The sequence below is a fragment of the Sceloporus occidentalis genome, unplaced genomic scaffold (genome assembly GCF_023333645.1).
Source record: "Sceloporus occidentalis isolate IW3139 unplaced genomic scaffold, rSceOcc1.0.p SCAF_5, whole genome shotgun sequence".
NCBI classification, from domain to species: domain Eukaryota; kingdom Metazoa; phylum Chordata; class Lepidosauria; order Squamata; family Phrynosomatidae; genus Sceloporus; species Sceloporus occidentalis.
Window position 1 is genome coordinate 23,722,523 of NW_028316985.1, and position 21,107 is coordinate 23,743,629.

Consider the following 21,107-nt stretch of genomic DNA (forward strand, 5'->3'; position numbering starts at 1 on the left):
AAAGAAAGCAAAATATTTCACAAAACTACAATTCCCAGAATTCCATAGCACTGAGTCATGGCATTTAAAGTGGTGTCAAACTGATTATTTTGCAGTGCAGATGCAACCCAAGTTGCTGAACTATGGGTTTGAACAGTCAGGCCAAAATAAAGCTGCTTCAGGTCACTTTGAAGGTATGCTGTTTAAATGATGCATGCATCCTAAGAGGCCAGAAACCATGCCAAAGCCACACTCCAGTCCTAAGGACTGGAGTGCAGCTTTGGTGCAGCTTCTGGCCTCTTAAGATGTGTGTGCCATTTAAACAGGATATCTCCAAAGTGACCTGAAGCAGCTTTATTTTGGCCTGTCTGTTCGAGCCCTATATCTCCAAAAAAGGTTCAGCACTTTGGATAGCTACTTTACAGTGTCCTTAAAGTATGAAATAAAACCTTGAGTAGGTAACCTGCCCCACTAGCTTCCACTGCTGGCAACACACAACCACCTGATAACCTAGCATTCTGATTTCCTCCAATCCAAAATAATATCATGAAAGAAACATGGGAGCTTAGGAAGTTGTCTTTTATCAGGGATGATAACCATCTAAAATTGATATAAATAGTTAAAATACAGCCCTCCCAACACCCTCCAAAAAGCCTGAAATCTGTCAAGAAATACTCAGAAATAGAAACTAAAGGTGTGGCCTGCAGTACAGTCCTCTCTGGTATTGCAAGAAACAAAATTGGCCCCCACATCTTCTACACTTGCCCACCCTTGTCTTATACTGCATCAGACAATTGGCCCATCCATCCTAGTATGGTCAACAATGAGTGACAGTGGCTCTCCAGGGCTTCAGGAATGATCCTTTATTTTCCTACAAGGGATGATGATCCAAGGTATTGAACCAGGGACCTTTGGCATGCAATGCATGGGTTCTACCAGAGCCCTTTCTCTTTCAGAGGAAGTAACCAGAAATGCATAACAATGGCTTCTTATAACAATTATGAGTGCAATTGGCAGAGGGTCCGTGGGCCAAGGGGAGTGAGACATGCCTTCCTGAAGGAGATTAAGCCAAGCAAGGTGATCCACAGTGTCAAATACAAACATTGGCATGCAGTTACCTGAGGTTTCTTCACCTTAATGATCCAGGTGGGGGGTACGATAACAGCTGCATGGGCCCCAAGGGAACATGGTTCCTCAATGTGCTGCAGCATGAAGCAAGTGACTTTGTTGTGAAACTTGATGAAGCAAAACAAGAGGCATCAGTAAGATGGAGAGTTCCAGAAGACAAATTTGAAGATTGGGGAAAGAGGATAGGGAAAGACCAAAAAAAAAAAAGTAATTACAAATACTGATTCATTCCATCACTCTGTAGCATCTTCAGGGCAAAGAGAGCACTCACTTTTATCTAATGAGTATAGTAGTCTATATACAAAGAATACACCGAAGCAGGAATTGAAGCTCCCCTCTTCCACCACCTAATCGCACTTGTTATACCCTACTGGAATACATGTCAAGCCCAGCTCACTTGTACTACTACTATTCTATTACATCTAGTTTGACTGTGTGATACATCACACACCTCTTTTCCCTCATCATCTAACACAACCTTCCATCCTAAGATATAAAATTCTTCCCCATTAAATGTACACATACTGATCTCCATGCTAATTACATTCCAAAGGCCATGTAATAGATGGGCAGAACAAGGCCTCCTTCTCATCATCATAGATGTCGTAATAATTGCTTAGAAATGACATGCTACAACTAACACTTGTTTGCTGTAACTCAGTATTTTGAGGACTGACAATATTACATTCTTAGTAGGAATTTTGTTCCTTTTCGATAGCAAATAATAATAATTATTTTTTGTTATCTTTTATTGGACATTTGTCACTAGAAAAGTAACCAGTTACTTCCAAGCTGTAGAGATGCTACCCGTGGCATCATGGCAAAACCATTAAAGCCAAGTTGATATTTATACACTATCCTTGAGCAAAAGTTACTTACCGCTTGTTTGCACCATGAACAGCTGATGGCCACAATCTCTTTACTGTGAAAGGAGAATTTTTGCTGAAAACCCTGTAATGACAAGAAGACTTCATATGTACCTACTAACAACCACATCTATCCCAAAGGATCTAAAGTTGTTCATTTGATTTGTCTGATGTGATATGCTTCAGGTGAGCTAAATTAAAGACATTTACTGAAGGACAGTTATGGAGATGTGAGACTCATTCACTTTTTCATTCCTTTGATTCAAAATGTGAGGAAATGACACATCCTTAAATGAGGAGAAAATCAATATGTTCTTGCAGGATAGTGAAATTGTGGGTCTCTGAAAAGAACCAGAAGACCTTGGTCATACTTAGAGGAAGTAATAAACTGCATGAAAACAGTAAAATGCCAGAGATGGGAAACAATCCTCTTCTTTGTTTTACTACAGATCTCAGAATCCCCTAACCATTTTGGGCATTGAACATGGTTGCTGGGGATTCTGAGAGTTGTTGTCCAAAAATAATGTTTCCAAGCTATAAAACCTTGGGAAAGATGTAGTTAAAGTGTAGATTTTCTCCCATAAATAAATGAATAAAACCCAACATGTAATGTTTTATTTTCTCCTGCAAGTGAACCTGAATGTAATTTTTTTCATTGTCTTTAAACCAAATTTTGATGAATTTTGTCCAACAAGGGCTGTATAATGATAGTCTGTGGAAGAAATAGGGCAAAAAGAGAGTGACTTTGGGGAGATACAGACAGGTAGGCAGAAAGGGGCAGTGATACGCCACCCCTTTCTCCCCCGGATGGAGGCCACAGCAGACAAATGCTGCAGCCTCTGTAAGGCTTAAAAAGAACCCACTCCTGCTAGGTTCTTTTTCCGCTGTGCGTGAGGTGCCATTGGTGTGCTCGCTGTTTGGGCGCCACATGGCATGGACATCATTGTTGCATGCCCTTATGGACGGGCACACGCAACCATGGCACTCGCAAAGCAATGGTAGGACTGGGCACGTGCGGACGCTCAACCCTACAAAACCCTAAAATCAGCCCTAGACCGGTGCAAAGCGCCAGTCTGTACTGGGCCTTAGTTTCAAAATATCATTATTCTTGTTACTGTTGCCATCTTCATTAAAGGGATGTACTGGATCAAAGCCCTGGTACATAAACATATGTATACACACATACACACACACTCCAGTATAATCCCATTTCTTCTTTTCTTCTGAGCATTAGTAAGTGAAACAGGAGAGGAAAGTAAAATGTAAAATTAATTCAAGTAGACAAGGTTAATGGTAATTCATTCTTAGCCTGAATCATGTCATAAGATTAACCCCTAGCAGGTTTGGCCAGCAGCTCGGTAGACATTATTCATGTCCATGTTATTCATGTCTATTAAAATATTTAGCCATTCCAATTACAGCCACAGATGTGACTGATGACCTCTGACAACACTGAAAGCTTGCAGTTTTATAGGCAGTTCATCTTGAAATGCTTTTTCATTGCTTTCATCTGGCTACTGTTTCATCTCAGGAGTGATTTCCTTTATCCTTTGAAAGGAAGAAGTTGGAATGAGAAGCAATAAAGCATTGGCTAGGGAGAAGATCACCTTGCTGTATGAAGTCGCATTATTATTATCATTATTATTATTATTATTATTATTTCTTTTATTCTTTACTTTCTAAAGAGGTGGATCCTTCTGGTTGTATAAGATCTATAACACTGAAAATATACAGTCTACATGATCATCCAAAGCAAGATTTGCTGATTTATATATTAACAACTGCTTCTAACTGCTTCCCTAGGGGGTATCTACGCTATAGAGATAATGCAGCTGGACACAGCAATAGCAATAGCAGCTTCATTTATATACCACTTCATACCGCCTAAGCAGTCTCTACAACTGTAAGCTAATTGCCCCCAACAAGCTGGGTACTTGGAAGGAAGCAAGCCTGAGTCGAGCCTGAGCCCTTGGCTGGTATTGAACTCGCAACCTTATGGTTTGTGATGAGTGGCTGCAGTACAGGCATTTAACCACTGCACCACCAGGGCTCTCACTTTAAGTGCTATAGCACCACCCATAGAATCTTGAGATTTGAAGTTTTACAAGGTCTTTGGCCTTCTCTGTCAAAGTGTGATGATGCCTCATAAAACTACAAATCCCAGGATTCTGTAGACTGGGCACATGGCAGTTAAAGTGATGTCAAACTACATTATTTCTACAGCGTGCATGCACCCGCAGAGAAGGGAGGCTCCCCTCTACCAGCTTCTATAGATACAGGATGTATCTAAAGGATCACAAAACCATGGCATTCTGATACTATCCTCTGGCATATTAGCTACCCCTCCTAATTTGGTGTCATCAACAAGTTTAATAAGCATGCTATCTACTACATCATCCAAGTCATTTATAAAGATATTGAATAACCCTAGGCCCAGAACAGAACCCTGTGGCACATCACTTCTCTCCAGCATGAGGAGGAGCCATTGGTGAGCACCCTTTGAGTTCATAACCAGTGGCTCAGAAAAAACATGATGTAAGCCCTGTGGAGAGGTCCTATACATGGTTCACATTTGATAGGAGGAAAAAGGTGTATTTACACTGTCCAACAAGACATGTGCAGAGCATGTTTTGTTTTATAGGAAAATCATGTTTTTCCCACTTCTGCTACTACATAAGGAAAACTCAGTGGAAGCAGGGTTTCCATATAAATGCTGGTGAGTTCAGGGAGGCAAAAACTGTCCCCTCCCCAAAGAAATTTCTAGACTGTAGTATATCAGTTCTAACCATGACCATTCCTGGATATTATGCTCCCTGGCTCCATCTCATGTAGTTTTGCCACCAGTACCTCCTCCTCTTCAACACTGGCCTTGTGGCAATATATATCATAAAAGATTACAGTGGAGAAATCTAGGAACTAAAAACATGCTTCCAGCTCTCCAGTGTGTCCTCTAGCCTCCATGTCCCATGTCTTGAAGACAGAAAGGACAACCCTGTCACTCAGAGAGGTTGACAGTTCTCAGCTGCGGGGTAAAGACAATGTTGCCTGCCAGCAATACTGACAAAACAATGCAATAAAACATGTATTTGTTGTGCTACAAATTTATAAGACAACTCTTTTCTGACAAGCTTCAGCCATCAAGCCAGGTTGTCGTGGCTTTAATTGGAGTTAACTGTTATTGAAATCTGAACCTCTTATACACAGATACTCTCTGGAAACCCTCATTTAGCCTTATCAATAGTACTCTATGTTTAAAACCACCATAACCAAATCTGACATTACTAATCACCTATAACCATACAATATGTAACATGATGATTCATTAAAGGAATTAAGTGAAGGGCTGAGCTTCAAAAATTGCATGAACTATTTAATTGGTACATGTTGAAAGATAAGAAGTTTGAGGATTTATTTTTCCTTTTTAAAAAATGAGAGATAAAGGGGGAGCAAGAGAAAGATTGCAAAATCATCTGTCTTCAGAGAAAAGTAATAATTCAGAACAGGCTGAGTGGATTGGATGACGTGAGAGGTAAAGATGCTCCTTGAAGATAATTGGGCTCTTTTTCTTCTCCACAGTACTTGCAAATTGATTTTTCAGATTTGCTAAACTGAGAACTGGAGCGACAATGAATATTAAAAGATGAGCTGTACGTATAAGCAGTTTGAGAAATGTAGAATTAATAATGTTTTGAATGCCATGTCGATGAACTGCTTTGGGGCAGGAAGGCTTTATTAAGATTTTGCAGTCTTAAACTAGATAAGACTCTAGTAATCTTGAAGTGTGGCATGTGTGGAAAGATTTGGCCATGCAGTACATCTTTGTCTCATTATGGTTTTGCTGAATCCTACCTGTGTTTCACCAAATAAATGAGAAATGAACTGGGTAAAAGGACTTCTGAATCCAGGGATTGAGACTCCTTTGATTTGCACTTATGCCTACCCTGTCCAAGTCATTTAGGTGCCTGAGCCAAGGACAAGAAGATGCCTCCTCCATTTCACATTTCACACAAATATGCCAAATGGACTAACAGTTGAGTCTCACTTCCATACAGACAATGGGGTAAGTGTGGTGGAGTCTCCTTCTTTGGATGTCTTCCTACTTTGGAAAGTTGATTTTCCTAAGCCCCCCCCCCCTTCTCTCTCTCTCTCTCTCTCTCTCTCTCTCTCTCTCTCTCTCACACACACACACACACACACACACACACACTCACATGTAAAATAAAATAAAAACATTCCAAAGAATTAAAAGATGTGACAGAGCAAATTTAAGGAATAATTTAAAAGAAGAACTGGGTGCAAGGGGACTCTTATCCTTGAAGAAAACTAGTATGATGTCACTGGGGAAATTAGCAGAAGAGAACATTGAAATGCTTCACAAACCTTGACATTTTGGGGCTCTTCGCCTTACCTTTCCACACTGCTTACACTTCCCCTCCTGCCGCCGCCTGTGCACCCAGTGGTGTCGGACAAAATTCTGCAGGGGCAAGCAGCATAAACAAGAATAAAAAAAAATAAAGGACATGGAGAAAAGAAACATATAAAATATTCCAAACCACTTCTCACATGGCATCATAAAAATTGCTCCTGGAATGACTGAAAGTCAATCACAATTTTATAAAGAAAGGGTAAAGACAGCCAGCTCTTGTGAAGTATAAATAAGAAGGAGTCATTTCCTCATGGAAAATTAGGATAAGACCAGAGATATTTTGGGAAATGTTGATGTTTGGAATTCAGACTACAATACTCCTTGGTTCCTGTGTACATGGGCAATGGCAGCTGCACTGAGTAATTTCCAAATGATTTGTGCTATTCCCTAAATTATCTCCTAGCCATAGCCTTCTGCAATCCAAGGCCATCTAGATATGTTCTTAAACAGCTTCCAACACCATTGATGGGTTTGCTAGCCATGCTAGCTTGGTTGGTGAAGTTTGTCCTAAGGTCCTTCTGTTTACTCCTGTTCTCATTCTTGTTAATGACTGGCTTCTTTGGGTCTAAATGCTTCTCCCCAGTGGCATCCCTAGGGTTCGTGTCACCCAGAGTAGTATCTTATGGTGTCACACACACCCCTCCACTGACATCCTCCCATTTCACACCATATGGACTCCTTAGTAATGCTTTTTTTTTCCATTGATGTTACTTGTAAATTGTAATTACCACTGGATGTAATGCTAATAGTTGTGACATAAACAAGTAGCAAAACTAAAATTATACCTTCAAATTACAACATAATACAAACAACCTAAATGCATTTACATATACATAGTGAAGACTGGGTTAAAATGTGATGTTTTAAAGAAAATTTTAAAAGATTATTTTAAACATTTCAGAAAATTAATTTGTTTAAAAAATTAACATTTTGAAATTTGAAATTTTAATTTTTTAAAAAATTCTGGGGCATCTCCTTTCTCTACCCACTGAGCTTCACCCCATCCCCACCATCCCTTAAAGCATTTTAAAGGGAAGCAGATGAATGCCGCACCCCGTTTCTGCCAAAAGACACATGAGGAGAAGTGGTGTCATGCCCCCTTATGGTGTCACCTGGTGCGGTCCTCACCCCCTGCATCCCTGACACCACTGCTTCTCCCTCTCTCCTCCTCCTCTTCTTCCTTTGTTCCAAATTTTTCTTGTGTAATTACTCAGTTCTTTTCTGCTCCTATACAATGTGCCCACATCATATGTGGGCACACCTTACGCGGCTTCCAGCATAACGCTGGAAGCCGCATCAGAAGGAGCAGCCCTGGGGACCTAAAAAGGCAATGGTGTGCATGCTGCCATGGACGCAAGCCCCATTCACATGAATAGGGCTTGAGCATCCATGTTTTTTCCCTTATGCCGGGGGGGGGGGGGGTCCAGAATGGATCCCCCGCATAAGGGAAGGGACAACTGTAAAACATTCAACTCTTCATATATGCAGACGTTTAGTTGGTCTATGCAACACATAACAGTGGGAATGAAGTCATGGTAGAATAGACTGTACCATTTTAGGTTCCAGATGAGAAGCCACATTTAAAAAATAAAATAAAAATCTTAATGGCTTAGGTAGGGTTGCCATAACCCGGCGGCCCCCGTGCCATTCACGGTTTCGGGGGGCCCCTCCCGGTCACGGTCCGGTTTGGGCCCCCACCCGTGCCTTGTTCCCGGTTTGGGGGGTCCGCTCCGGCCATTGCCGCTGCCGCTAATGCGGCTGCTGCGGCGCCGACCCACCTCCTCCTCCTCCTCCGGCTCCGCCTTCGTCCTCTTCCTCGGCGGGCTGGCGGCAGAAGCGCCGCTGCCACCACGCCCCCACTGGGAGGGCTTGCGCGCTGCCCAGGCCTCAGTAGGGGCCAGTGGCAGCACGCGCACCTGCCCCATTCCCTCTGCGCGCGCGCTTGCCCCGCTTCCCTTCCTCCCGCGCCAGGCATCCTAAGGAGGAGGAGGGGGGAGAGGAGGAGGAGGAGGAAGGAGCTGGAGGAAGGGTGCCTGAATTGGGCCACAGAAGGAGGAGGAGGAAGAAGAGGAAAGCTGAGTCAGTGGCCATTAGGTCTGCCTTGGTATTTTGGGGGTTTTAAATTATTTTTTAAAATATAAAATACTTATTTTATTTAATTTTTTTAATTTTTATTATTGCTTTTTATTTTTTATTTTATTAATTTTTATTATTGCTTGTTTTTATTTAATTTTATTAATTTTTATTATTGCTTGTTTTTATTTAATTTTATTAATTTTTATTATTGCTTGTTTTTATTTAATTTTATTAATTTTTATTATTGCTTTTTATTTTTTATTTTATTAATTTTTATTATTGCTTGTTTTTATTTTTTATTTTATTAATTTTTATTATTGCTTGTTTTATTTTATTTTATTAATTTTTATTATTGCTTGTTTATATTTTATTTTATTAATTTTTATTATTGCTTGTTTTTATTTTATTTTATTAATTTTTATTATTGCTTGTTTTATTTTATTTCATTAATTTTTATTATTGCTTGTTTTATTTCATTTTATTAATTTTTATTATTGCTTGTTTTATTTCATTTCATTAATTTTTATTATTGCTTGTTTTATTTTATTTCATTAATTTTATTATTGCTTGTTTTTGTTTTATTTCATTAATTTTTATTATTGCTTGTTTTTGTTTTATTTTATTAATTTTTATTATTGCTTGTTTTTATTTTATTTCATTAATTTTTATTATTGCTTGTTTTTATTTTATTTCATTAATTTTATTATTGCTTGTTTTTGTTTTATTTTATTAATTTTTATTATTGCTTGTTTTTATTTAATTTTATTAATTTTTATTATTGCTTGTTTTTATTTAATTTTATTAATTTTTATTATTGCTTTTTATTTTTTATTTTATTAATTTTTATTATTGCTTGTTTTTATTTTTTATTTTATTAATTTTTATTATTGCTTGTTATATTTTATTTTATTAATTTTTATTATTGCTTGTTTTATTTTATTTTATTAATTTTTATTATTGCTTGTTTTTATTTTATTTTATTAATTTTTATTATTGCTTGTTTTTATTTTATTTTATTAATTTTTATTATTGCTTGTTTTATTTTATTTCATTAATTTTTATTATTGCTTGTTTTATTTTATTTTATTAATTTTTATTATTGCTTGTTTGATTTCATTTTATTAATTTTTATTATTGCTTTTTATTTTTTATTTTATTAATTTTTATTATTGCTTGTTTTTATTTTTTATTTTATTAATTTTTATTATTGCTTGTTTTATTTTATTTTATTAATTTTTATTATTGCTTGTTTTATTTTATTTTATTAATTTTTATTATTGCTTGTTTTTATTTATTTTATTAATTTTTATTATTGCTTGTTTTTGTTTTATTTTATTAATTTTTATTATTGCTTGTTTTTATTTTATTTCATTAATTTTATTATTGCTTGTTTTTGTTTTATTTTATTAATTTTTATTATTGCTTGTTTTTTTATTGTATTACATTAATTTTTATTATCAAATATATACACCCCTGCCTTGTTTTTTATTTATTTTTTCATTATTTTTTATTATTAAATATATGCAAGTGCATTTTTTGTGTATTTATGGTGCTTTGAATGCTAACAAGTCTGCCTTTCTTGGCCAATTATAGTGGTGATGATGATGATGATGGTGGTGGTGATATTGATATCAACAAGCCTCTGAGGCACGGCCAATGTAACTTGCTGTGATTTTTACAAACTCATGCGCAGTGAAGAAAAACCACAGTCCCTTGCCCAAGTACACACTTCTGAGATGTACAGTTGAACCCAAGGGCAAGTCCATTTCTGCCATCTGTCTAAGAATAATGCCTAAATGTCCTCCATTTTGATCATGCCTAAAAACATGCATTTATATTAACATTTTTTAAAAAAAAACCTCAATTTTTTGCACGTCCTCCATTGTTATAAAATGTGTCCTACATTTGAAAATGTTGCCCTACATTTGTCCTACATTGGAGGTCCTCACTTATGGCAACCCTAGGCTTAGGGCCTGTACAGACCAGCACTTTTGTGCTGGCTTGTGGGTGGACTCAGGGCTCAGTGTTCTGGTGACGCTTGCCCTAACTCCATCCTCATGGTGCCATGATGGCACGCATCACTCCAGATGGCACACACCATCATGACGCACCTCCGGTGCTGGGTCCAAATGATGCAGCGCCAAAGGGGCACCATAGAGCTGCACCACCAAGGCTATGGCACCCCTTGGAGGGTGCAAAAAGGAGCCGCTTTTGCAGCTCCTTTTTATACTCTCCAGAGGCTGGATTGTGGCTGTGGTGTGAGGTTGCTGTGGCCCCAATCCGGCTAGGAAAGGGGTGGCCTGCTGCCTCCACTTTGGGGTAATCTGTACAGCCTGTTAGGAGCTAGACCTGAGACCAGCATGCCCAGGTTAGCCTACATGTATAGGATAGCCCTCTATGCGATGAACTATCAGAGGACAATTTTCTCTAATTCTGAACAGTGAGAAAGAGGATCTTGAAGTTGGACTTGGAGGTCCCAGACACAGCCATTTATTTTCTAGTACTGAGCAGAGGGAAGCAGAGAAGCAAAAAGCAAAAATAAACCCCCTTTCTCACACTTAAAACAGTGCTGCAACAACACATGAGACACACATCTCAAGGGAAACTTGACACAAGGAAAACTTTGACAAACCTCTCACCTCTCTTGGAGATCTAGAACTCCCTTCCCTGAAAGTTGGCTTACATCGGAAGCTTATCTGCCAGGAAGGAAGCACACAAAGAAATAAAACTGGAAGACAAGCAATAGTTTTTGCAAACCTATCCCAATGACAAAATTCCAAGCACCTAAAAACTAGAACATACTATGACATTTCTGCAAACTCACTAGCTCATCATTTAGACATTTCATTTTCCATAACAAAATTAAAATCTGTCATGATATTATGAGTGATAAGCCATAACACCATAAACAGGACCTGGAAATTTTACCAACAGGTCCCAAAAATAATTTTACTAAGCTTTGATTGGGGTCCAAAACAAACTGAAGAAATAATCCAGTTTGAGATCACTTTAACTGCCCTGGCTCAATTCTAGGGAAATATGAGAACTGTTGTTTTCTAAGACATTTAACCTTCCCTGTCAGAGAGCTCTGGTGTGACAATAAACTACAATTCTCAGGATTCCCCAGTACTGAGCCAGGGCAGTTAAAGTGGTCTCAAATATGGTAATTTCTGCAGTATAATTTGGACTGAGGCATAACAACATTATATTTGAAAATCAGCATAAGGGAGGCTGGAGGAAAAGGCCGGAGACTGCTAGCTAGATAACATAATTCACAAATCACATAATTTCTGACATTAAACCCAAATATGAAAACACTTTTAACCAAATCATCAAAATATGACAAAAAAGAGATAAGAAAAATGAATATAGTCTTCAATAGTATATTCATATTTAAAGATTATCTATAAAACATACTTGCATGTTGCAAGTATTTGGGGTGTTTTTGTTGTCTGTCTGTGCATATTCTTAAACAAGATTGACCTATAGCATTTGGCTGACTAAAGTCAAAGAGTAAATGTCATCTCCACCCCACTTCTACAAGTCAAAGAACACAGAAAACCCAGCGAAGTTTCTGCTGTACATGAGGCAGAAAGACTCAAAAACACTTCTCTCCACTCCATCATACTTAAAAATATATATATAGTAATAACCCTGTAATAACAACTAATGATTTACTGGCATCTCATAACACCGAAAATCTACTGACTCTGATGGCTGCCTCACTCTGTCTAACAGAGGTTCAGGCTCTGGTTTTAAATGCATGTTGGGGCTTTGTAAGCAAGCAAAGTATTATAAGTATTCTAGACCTGTGTGTTTTCTGGCGAATCCATGTCATTTCTCCCCACTGTGTGCTATTTAACCTGCCTGAAATGCTGCCATTAAGCTTTTGACCCTCCTGTAGATCTTGCCTAGATAGGAAAGCTACCTAAATTGGAATCATATTGTTTAAAATCTATCATACCTAGACTGCAGGCATTGAGCCAGGCAAGGGATTAGTTCCTACCACAATATAATGTTTGATCTGAATGCTGGATTAACCTTGAGTGTTCTTTCCTTTATAAACAACTAACCTGGTATTCAAGAGCCTTTTAGCTCCACCTGAATGTGGCACTCCTAGAGTCACCATCAATAACAGACTTGTGGGAGAAAATGATTACTGCTGCTAATAAAGGTCAGAAAGAAAATCTAACCAGCATGTCTTTTTAAAAGTCCCTGCTCTGGTAGAATAAGATAAAGCCTTTCCTCTTTCATTGTTTTTTTAAAAAAGAAACAGATTGTATTTTCATGATAAATGTATCTACACCTAGCAGCTTAGAATACCATTTCATGTTGGTGAAAGAGTTAGCTCTAGACTGCAGAGAATTATGTCACAGTGAATGTGTTATTCGTTAAAGTACTATACATCTCTCTGTTTAAGTGAAATAAAACAAAGATTTCTGTGTAACAAGTAAGAATTATTTTTCACAAAGACAAAAATGAACCTATTCATATCCTTCAACATTTCACAGGACATATGAAAACCGGGGCACATATGGGCAGACAACATCAGAGTGTGATCAAGATGCCAAAAGTTAACAATGAGGAAGAAAACACAAGCTAGAAGGGTCTGCAGCCAGTTGCTTTTGTCTGAGTCAATTAGGAAGAGTAAGATTCCATCTCTATTCCTGCCTTTCCTCTGCTCAATAAGTACAAACTCTTTTGCATTTTTAACTCAGTTTGCAGCAATTAAAGTAAGCTAAGGACAAAGAGAGAAAGTGGGAGGAGGACAGAGAAACTGGGAACTTTAAAAGCATCTTAAAAAGTGGGATGACAGAGTTTAATCGGAAGTGTTCAAGACAGTTGATAGTCATGTCAAAAACTGTGTTATTCTTTGGAACATTGCTTTTTTTTTGCAACAAACATGAGTTGGCTACTCTCCAAGAACTCATCCCTAGAAAGAGATATGCCTCTTTCTTTCTTTTCTTTTCTTTTCTTTTCTTTTTTTTTTTTTTTTTTTGCCTTCTTTACTTCTTTTTCTTGTCATTGTTTATGATGTACAGTTACTATGGTGGAAAGCCCAGGGAGACAGGCAGGCAGACAGACAGACAGTGTGTATATATATAATATCAATATAGAATTCTAAATCTCTTAATCTCTTGGCTGAAATCTTTGTCCCAATTGGGACAATTTAATTTGGACCCTTATGTAACCGAAACAATACCACTTTGGGCAGGGAGGTTCAAAAAAGCCCAATGAAAACTGAGCATGTTAAGTGGCCATGGAATGCTAACTGAACACAAATAGAAAACTAAGGCAGGAATGGAACAGAGTGGCTGGATGCAGAACAGCAACACTCCATGCTGCAATCTTTTGTTACAGGTCCCACCTGTAAATGATTTAAGTGATTCTGTGGTGGATAACAGAGTTAGATGGCCTTCTAATCCATGGGTTAATTTATCAGAGACCTTGGGATGTTGGGAGGGGAAACTGGAGAAAGAAAAGATTGATGCTTAATGGTTATGTTCTGAAGTGGAAGCTCCAAGAGAGGACTATCTGCGAGGAAGATGGAAGGCGGGATTTGCTTAGAGCAGTTACTTCTCATGCGGTTTGAGGAGGAAGACTAGCAATTTATTTCATAATATGTCAGGGACCACTACTGTATTTATGCCAGTTGGCTACAGCTGTTTGTTTCTCACCTGGAAACTGTTGATGGTAGCTGATGGCTCATGGACCAGCACTGGTCCAGGGGCTATGTTTTGTTTTTGGTTTCATTTGGGTTTTTTTTTTTGGGGGGGGGGGGTCTTTCAGGTCTGTATATTTAATAGTATCTTTATTTCATCATTTACATCCCCCTTAAATATCTTTGCATTTACAATATGCTAGAACAAGGTATCTCTGAGATCCAGGGACTATCAGTTTGAGTAGCATTGGCTTAGAATACAGGGAGAGTTAGAAACTGATTAAAAGTGTAACATGAGCAGAAAGCCATGGTGAGGTTAGTTATTGCTGCTATAAAGAAGCCATTTAAGGAAGAATCTATTCATTGTTGTTGAAGGTATGCCTACATTATTTCAATCAGTTGACCCTCTCAGTCTCAGCCATGTGCAAACAAGGAGTATGAAGTACATAGTCACTTACCCATGTTTCAAGCCTTCTTAGAATCCCCACAGTAAATCCAAGGAAGGATTTGGAAGAAGGCATAAGGTAGGTGACAGGAGCCCAGGGTTACATGACAAACGAATAATGTGGAAGGGATTCTCCATGGCATTTTTAAAAGATGTTCCTTGTGATAAATATTCCAGTAGGTGGCACTATCTTACCTTTTCTAACTGGTCCATGCAGGCATTGTGGACTACAATCTTACAAGCAGCACACTTTCTCCGAAGAGCTGATTTCTGAAATATATATATATATATATATTTTTTTTTAAAAAACATACTATGTCACAATGAATGTGGGAATTCTTAGGGTTGTGATTATTTATTTTTTTCATTGCCGTTACATCTTTTTCCTCATTATTCTGTATTCCAGATGTTCTGCCCCATATAGCAAAGGGCAAATAATAACATTGTCCACTTCCTTTTAAAACAGAAAAGCTTACATCCTGCCTTTCCAGCTATACAGGCTCCCAAAAAATATAAGAAAAAGTAATAAAAAGGAGAAGCAACAATAGATAATCTCAGTAGCTAGTCACATGAATCTTAAATCATCATAGGTTAAAAGAAAGGTATATTTAAGTGCTGTAATGTACACAGGCAAGCTATCCTACACAATTCCAGCACTATGATTCCTGCTATGGGTGTAGGCTGGGGAACCCTATGAAATCTGGGTTCATAGAATCATAGAATGATAGAATTGGAAGATACCCCTAAGGACCATCCAGTCCAACTCCCGTGCCATGCAGGAATACACAATCAAAGCATTCTTGACAGATGGCCATCCAGCCTCTGCTTAAAAGCTTCCAAGGCAGTGCATTCTTCTGCCTAACAGCTCTTATCAAGGTCTTCCTAATGTTTAGGTGGAATCTCTTTTCTTGTAGTTTGTAGTTTAGTTTGTAGTTTGGGGGGGGGGGGACTAGAGCCCTCTTGCTGGGAATTCTAAATATCCTTCCCTACACTGCAAATCCCAGGATTCCCTAGGATGCAGCATTACAGTTAAAGTGGAATCGTGCTAGAATTGTGCAGTGTCAATAAGCCTCAGGACTGGGTCTAGCTTTAAGGGAGCTCAGGCCAAAACATGGATGTAACAGCTTACAAATACTGTATGTTGTCATCTGTTCACATATTTCATTCTGGGCTAAATGTCATACTTATATGATGTGTGGTATTATATCTGCAGAACTGCAGAGTCATATGCGAGTGTGTATGTGTGACAAAGGCCAAGACATTTGCTGATAATGTCCTTTCAGAGAGCAAAGGAGCCAGACTACTAATGTGTATTGGAACAGCACCTGGACCTCAAGTGTAATGAGTATGATGCAATGCTTAGGCAATGTTGCAAGAGCCAAAGATATAAGAAGCACAGCTCAGTGTGAGTGTGCGTGGGTCATTGTGGTCGGTCAGTGGTTGGTGCTTGTGAGTGTGTTGGAGAGTTCCTGTTTGGTGAGAGCTGGAGAAGGAGAAAGCCTGTTTATGCTTTCATCCAAGAGCTCTACATCTGCTATAAATAGTTTTTGCCTCCAATCCTGTGTAAATAAACCCTTCATCTACAGCAGCCGGCTTCCACATTCTATTTGAGAGTACCTCAAGGTCCCCGCTGAGATACAGAAATTCAATCACGCTTTGCCTCGGCATGACACTAAAGAGGGCATAACAATATTGCCCCAACCCCAAAAAAGTAATAACTGGTAAGATTGTTACTTTTTCTGTGTACAAATAACATTTGCCATTGGTTTTCCCTCAATATATAATTACTTTGAAAATTCTCAGTGCTAATAGGAATGAGCTACTTGGGGAGAGGATTTGCAAGAAGTTACATAATGATTTTAAAAATGGAGGTTTATTATGTGTTAATGGAGTTTACTATTACATCTTTTATTTTGCTTATATGTGTGTGATGTATGTACAGCACTGTGTAAATTTACAGCGCTTTATAAATAAAAGTTAATAATAATAATAATAATAATAATAATAATAATAATGTCTGATTTGCACCAGGTCTGTTTATTGGATTAATATATTCCTCCCTTTCTCTTTTCAAAGTGGTTTTCCACACTCTGGTCCAAAGCAACTTTCCAAGCTCTTTTGCTGGGCACTCAATTGTTGTCATCCTTAAGTACATTGATACGTGGTCTAGAAATGTACTTGTACTCTGACCTCCATGCCAAGATTAAGTTGCAGAATTGCAGAGTGCACAGTGGCACTGGGGTGGTTGGGATTAATATTTTATTTTATTTCCTGCCTTTATCACAATGCCAGATTGAAATCCATTTACAATGTGGATTAAAACAGAATACAGAGGAAGATCAAGCATAATATTAAAGAGCAATTTAACAAGCAATTAAATACATTTTCATACTAAAAAACAGCACAGAATAAAAAATCAAAAGCAATTAAAAATTAACAAATGAGGAAAAGTGAAGCCACCTTGATTTTTTTTTAAAAAAATTCCTGTTGTTTCTGCATATTACAAAAGAAACAACAATCAGACACTGAGTTATGAGGGAAAAGCTGAGCAGTGGCTACACAATTTGGGGGCCTGGCTGTTCACAATGCTTTCCAAGTTGATATTAGCACCATAGATATGCTTGTGGGAAAGGTACAGAAATTATGAAAACATAACACTCACTGAGAACTTGACTTGGCAGCTCTCCTCCCCAAGGTAACATAGGTCCCCAGAAACATTTGTCTCCAACCAGAGATGCTCACCATTCACTGCGTTTTCCTGAAAGAATGCATTTGTACATAGGTTATCTCTTAAACTGGCTGCTGAACATTAACATTCTGTACAGGAATTGGTATTATTATTGACATGAAGATCCAAGATAAAATCCTAAAAACATCTCATCAAATTATGACCATGGCTCTCTCCACCAATATAGCTTTGGCTGGAGTTCTATGTTCACTTACATGTGAGTAAGCCCACTGAGCACATCACTTCTTCCTTCTAAGTTTTATCTGATGAAGTGGGCTACAGTCTACCCAAGCTCATGTTATGATATATTTATTAGGGCTAAATCTGACTCACAGCTAGAATAGACTCACTGAATGGGATTTATAGAAACTGAGACTGGAATCATCAACATCATCATCATCATCATCACCATCATCACCATCATCATCATCATCTTTATTTCTTCCCATGAATGAGCTATGATTATACAAAAATCTCTGCCATTTTGACTAAAGTGGGTCACAAACAGATTCAGAACAAGCCAATATATTAAACTTAAAACCATGTTTTGACATGCTGGCTTGTTCTGAAGCTAGTAACTGCAGTTTCATTATTTTGATTAAATGGGAACCTATGCTGAATTAGAGACTTCCTTGCACATTCTGACACTGGTAACTGTACTTTCATCATTTTGATTAAACAGGAACCTATGCTTAATTAGAAACCTCTTGGCTTGTTCCCTTACATCATGAAAGGAGGAGTGAAAGGACTGGATGTACAGCCAAAAGCAATTTAAGTTGAGGCTGATTAAGGTGAGTTACAGTTATTCAAACCCGTCTCATCTCTTGACCCAGTATGCTACAGTTGCACTCAGCTCCTGCTGGTGGACTTCCCCTAGGCAACTTATGGGGTAATGTATGGACAAAATGTTGGAATAGGTATGCTATGGGTAGGAATGCTCTTGGGGTAGGAATGCTCTTGGGTTTCAGAACCAAAATTTCAGCCTCCGACAACCATCATAGGCTGCAACAGCCCCTTCAAATAAAATGGGATATGACCAGAGGCCCACTTCCACTTTTGTAAAGTCCCTTTTAGGAGGAGTACTGGGATAAACAAGATGCAGGGGGGGGTGCCTTGTTTCAAAGGGGAGTTTCTGCTCCTTGTAGCATCCTGGGGAGGCAATTCTCTCTCTCTACTTTGTGGATTTGGGGGACATCTCAGGGCAGCATGAGTGGCCTGGGGTTGCAAAACTACTCTGTGTGTGGATTTCCAAGATTTCCATGTCTCAGACAGGCTTTTGTTCTGATCTGACATTGTACTTCTCTTTTTCTCTTAAATAATTCAATATTATGATTGGATTCAATAATATATGCACCCCAGTAATCCTGACATTCATGGATCCTTCCGCACACTCTCTGATTGTCCAACACAATATCATGTAAGGCTTAAAAAGCTTTGTTGGTTGCCAGGCCCAACTCACTACACTGTAACTGGTTTAAACATATCCATGAAGTATATCTGGTTGGATTTAGGTGATTGTATCACAATCTCTTGCTTTGGAGAATATGGGACTCACTATTTAGGATAAAGTATACAAGAAAACAACAGTTTGTATGCATGCTTTCACACCTTTGCAGGCTTAAAGAAGATTAGAAAGCATGAAATACTGTTATCATATCTAAACTATGAATGCAGGGTCAAATGCATGGGTAGACAGTATTTGCCAAAGGCATTTCAGGGTACTCTTCTGAGATGTTCTTGTGTGGATTGCTAATGGTCAAAAGTAGTTACAGCTTTGGCTCTCAAAACTCCAGCATATCAGCATCTTCAGAAAGAGTACACAAATGGTAGCAGTGGTAGCTGATGGCTCCGATATCAGTGTGGCAGTGGATCAACACTGGTTATTATCTGAACTTTAAGTGATATCTGCAAGGCACTAACCTACCCATAAAATCGATACAGGATTTGGACAGCTCCTTTAAAGCACAGGCTAAGATCCAGCATGGATTCACCACTCCTCTGATGATAGATCCATCATCCACCACCAAGTGGAGATTTCTCTATTTGAGATACTGAGAAGGTTCGGGGGGGGGGGGGGGTATTCCTATCCTGCAGAGGCAGGAAAGCTGTAGCCTTTTAGAAGTTGCTGGACTACACTCCTGCCATCACTCCTGGACAGGGATCAAGCTGGCTGGAGTGTCCTGTTTTCTGGCCTCAATCACCCACTCTTGTTCAGAGAAAGATTGTCCCCTATCACATTGTACTCTTATATCACTATATTCCACTTCAAATGCTGTGGCTGCCTCCTGTGGAATTCTGGGATTCTGGAAGGGGCATTTCAAATTCTCAGCCAGAGAATTCTCAGGCACTAAACTACAAATTCCAGAATTCCACAGGATGTCACCATGACTGTTAAAGTGGAATATAATGTTATAGCAGTGTAGCAGGATACGGTTGTAAGAGGGGAAGAGGCATCAGTTAGGTGAAAGTACGTGCAAAGTCCCACTGAAGAAATGGGATGCTCAACAGGTCTACTTTAGCTGGAACTATGAACTGAATTTATAGCACTCCAGCCCAACATTTCCTCTCTTAATCCTATTTGAGAAAGAGATTACAAGTGTGAACTCTATAGGGGTTCACACTTCCTATGGAAGGAAGAATGAGGGAACTGACCCATCCACCCCCAGTAAGAATTCTCCTCTCCCTATGAAATGTTCCTTCATCCCCCAAATTTATAGCATTGCAGTAGCCTAAAACATCAGCTCAGCATTTAGAAATACAATGAAGGTATCCAAAGAAAAGAGGCAGGCAAAGGTACCATGAGAATGCTTCAGTCTAAAAGTTCTAACTGTGAACTATTTTTAGTGTCTTGTTGTCTGGAATGCTAGAAATTTGGGGACTGATGGAAAATTTCACTGGGGGGGGGGCAGAATTTTCATTTAGAGGGGTAATTTTGTCCCTCCTCCTCCCTGTGGCTCCATCCTTGGAATTCTTCTTTAATAGGTTTGTAGGAACAGCAACAGAAACCAAAACCAAAAAGGGTTTTGTTAGTTGGTTTGTTTTCTAAAAAAATAATTAGAGATAAAATAAAAAAACTATTACAGCAAAGCTGAACTTAGCAACAAAAAAAAAAAAGTGGATCAAACTGGATTTTAATTAATTGCACCAGCTATCCATGGCTAAGAAATAATACACATAATGTATATGGATTCTTGCTTCTTAAATTTAATACTCATTGATTGATCCCAGATAAAAGGAAAACAGGAGGTCATACAAGCAGAGAAATTAGCTCACGCCTGCCCTACAATTAGATTGATCTTCTATGTAGGGCATTGGGGAATCAATTTTTCCATTCTTATATCTAAAACTTTGATTTTAAGAAAAACTAGAATTATAGGACTTTTCAGAATGCTTCCATGTCTCTATTGAGGCCTATCCAACGGATCTCCTCTAATCTGATTTTGAACATCTGAATATGATGACTCAATTCTTATGACTGTGAGCAATACTGTAACAACTCTTCCCCTTTTTATTTTTGATTGATGTATTTTGTATTATCTATGTATTTTCTGATGTTTCTACTGTTGTAATCCCACTTCGATCCAAAGGGAGAAGCGGGAGATATAAATAAAAATTATTATTATTATTATTATTATTATTATTATTGTTGTTATTGTTATTGTTATTGTTATTGTTATATCCCAACTTCTCCAAAAATAGGATTCAAATCAGCTTATAATATACAATAACTTGCCTGTATAAAATGTATCTTAGGGAACAGAATTTATCCTTTAATGTCAATTGGTCCCATTTGCAGG

At 38.3% G+C, this 21,107-nt stretch overlaps 1 protein-coding gene across 6 annotated transcripts in view; it reads right to left on the reverse strand.

Moving 5' to 3' along the window:
- The window catches only part of LOC149311767 (diacylglycerol kinase iota-like), a 303,704-nt gene that overhangs the window by 151,139 nt on the left and 131,458 nt on the right, over positions 1 to 21,107 (reverse strand). For 5 of the 6 annotated variants that reach the window (XM_089527871.1, XM_089527872.1, XM_089527873.1 and 2 more), the window contains exons 3-8: positions 17,245 to 17,340; positions 14,778 to 14,852; positions 11,115 to 11,171; positions 6,382 to 6,447; positions 1,987 to 2,058; positions 1,098 to 1,214 (exon numbers count right to left, since the gene is read on the reverse strand). In XM_089527871.1, coding sequence (XP_089383997.1) covers positions 1,098 to 1,214; positions 1,987 to 2,058; positions 6,382 to 6,447; positions 11,115 to 11,171; positions 14,778 to 14,852; positions 17,245 to 17,340 — 483 coding nt within the window. The remainder of the gene's footprint in view (positions 1 to 1,097; positions 1,215 to 1,986; positions 2,059 to 6,381; positions 6,448 to 11,114; positions 11,172 to 14,777; positions 14,853 to 17,244; positions 17,341 to 21,107) is intronic. The other variant, XM_089527875.1, reaches the window with a different exon arrangement.